The sequence below is a fragment of the Acyrthosiphon pisum genome, chromosome X, assembly GCF_005508785.2.
Source record: "Acyrthosiphon pisum isolate AL4f chromosome X, pea_aphid_22Mar2018_4r6ur, whole genome shotgun sequence".
In the NCBI taxonomy this organism is placed as follows: domain Eukaryota; kingdom Metazoa; phylum Arthropoda; class Insecta; order Hemiptera; family Aphididae; genus Acyrthosiphon; species Acyrthosiphon pisum.
The window spans coordinates 110,118,456-110,119,952 of NC_042493.1; the positions used below are offsets into that span (position 1 = coordinate 110,118,456).

A 1,497-nucleotide genomic window follows, 5' to 3' on the forward strand; every position below is an offset into this window, starting at 1 on the left:
AGACGACGCATGCGGGTATAGCGTCCTCTTAATTTTACGTCCAATTAAATCAAATTAATTTATTTTAAGATAAGCTTTTGTGCAAATGTTGATAGGTATTTGAAGATAGTAATAAATATTAATTATTGACTTTTGTATAATCACAATTTTAATTTATTGCTATTTTTTGCAGAATGAACATTATGATGACACTCTAAATTCACATATTCCAACTACACCTTCCTTAAATAGCTTGATGAGAAAAATCAAGTATAATTTAGTTCCAATCACTGATGATTTAAACAAGTTAAAGCTATCTGGAGAAGGTTCGGAAAATCATTCACTCCCAAATATAGACAATTTCTTACATTCTGATAAAAAATCTATAAAAAAAACTGTTGAAATATACAATTAATATTAGTATTCAAACCATGTAAACACACGTGCGTGTACAATGTCGTTTTCTAATAGATACTTATGCAGTTACGATATAGTTGTGCAACACTTTTACTATCGCTTTCTATATTGTATACGGATACGGGATGACCTCAACTAATCATATATATAGGGCCTTTGAAGTATGTAAGAATCACTTGCACGGCCACCGTCGTACAGTGCGTATACGGTGTGTGTGTGTACAGTCACATTAAATTGTCCAGTTGTACGTTATTATATATTATACTTATACATAATCATATTGTCGTGTTATTCATTTATATTAATACTAAAACGGTTAGTCTGTCAAGCTGCACTTTCAACAAAAACTAATCTTATAAATTCATCAACTAATAAAATAATTGATGAAAGCAATAATGGTAGAAGTAAAGAAAATGAAAAATCTTCTGGTGAAGCCTTTAAGACATTAAGAGCTACCCTTAAATCATTCCCAGTTAATGTAAAAAAAGAATCAAGTGAAGATGAAATGCAAGTGAATGTGAAAAAATCAAAATCATCTGAAAAACATGTTTTAAATGGGGATGATGGCAGATTTGATCCTACACTATCTAATAATCCAAGTAGATTGAATTACATTTCTGAAATTACAAGTACTTCTAATCACCCTGAATTTTCGAATTCTAAAGAATCAAAAAGAAATCAATGTTCGCCATTTGGTGATAATAGCAAAAATCAAAAAATTTGCAGAACACAGTCCATGCATGATAAAAGAGTATTGAACTGCAACCCAAATTAAAAATCATTGATTCTAATTGCCACAAGTCAAATATTGAGAATATTAGTTGTATCACTTTAAATAATGATAACTCTGTACTTGAAAATCCAAAAAATTACTGACACTACAGTTAATAATATTTCTCCAGCTGATACTACTGCTAATAATATTTTACTCCTGGACTCTAATAAAAATAATATTTAGCTACAACTTGCTTTTTGGGTGGAACTATACAACCTCCTACGACTGAACCAGAAGATCAAGAAACAGATATTGTCCCACAATAGTCGAAGAAAAAATAAAATGAAAGATGATTGTTCAAACAGAGAGCTGATGCACATGTAAAA

General features: G+C 30.1%; 1 protein-coding gene across 1 annotated transcript in view; it reads left to right on the forward strand.

Annotated features, from left to right (window-relative positions):
• Positions 1-1,171, forward strand: part of LOC115033209 — a 25,094-nt gene extending 23,923 nt beyond the window's left edge. The window contains exons 2-3 of the mRNA XM_029485392.1: positions 173-305; positions 717-1,171. Of these exons, the coding sequence (XP_029341252.1) occupies positions 173-305; positions 717-1,171 (588 nt within the window). The remainder of the gene's footprint in view (positions 1-172; positions 306-716) is intronic.
• The last annotated feature ends 326 nt before the right edge of the window (positions 1,172-1,497 follow it).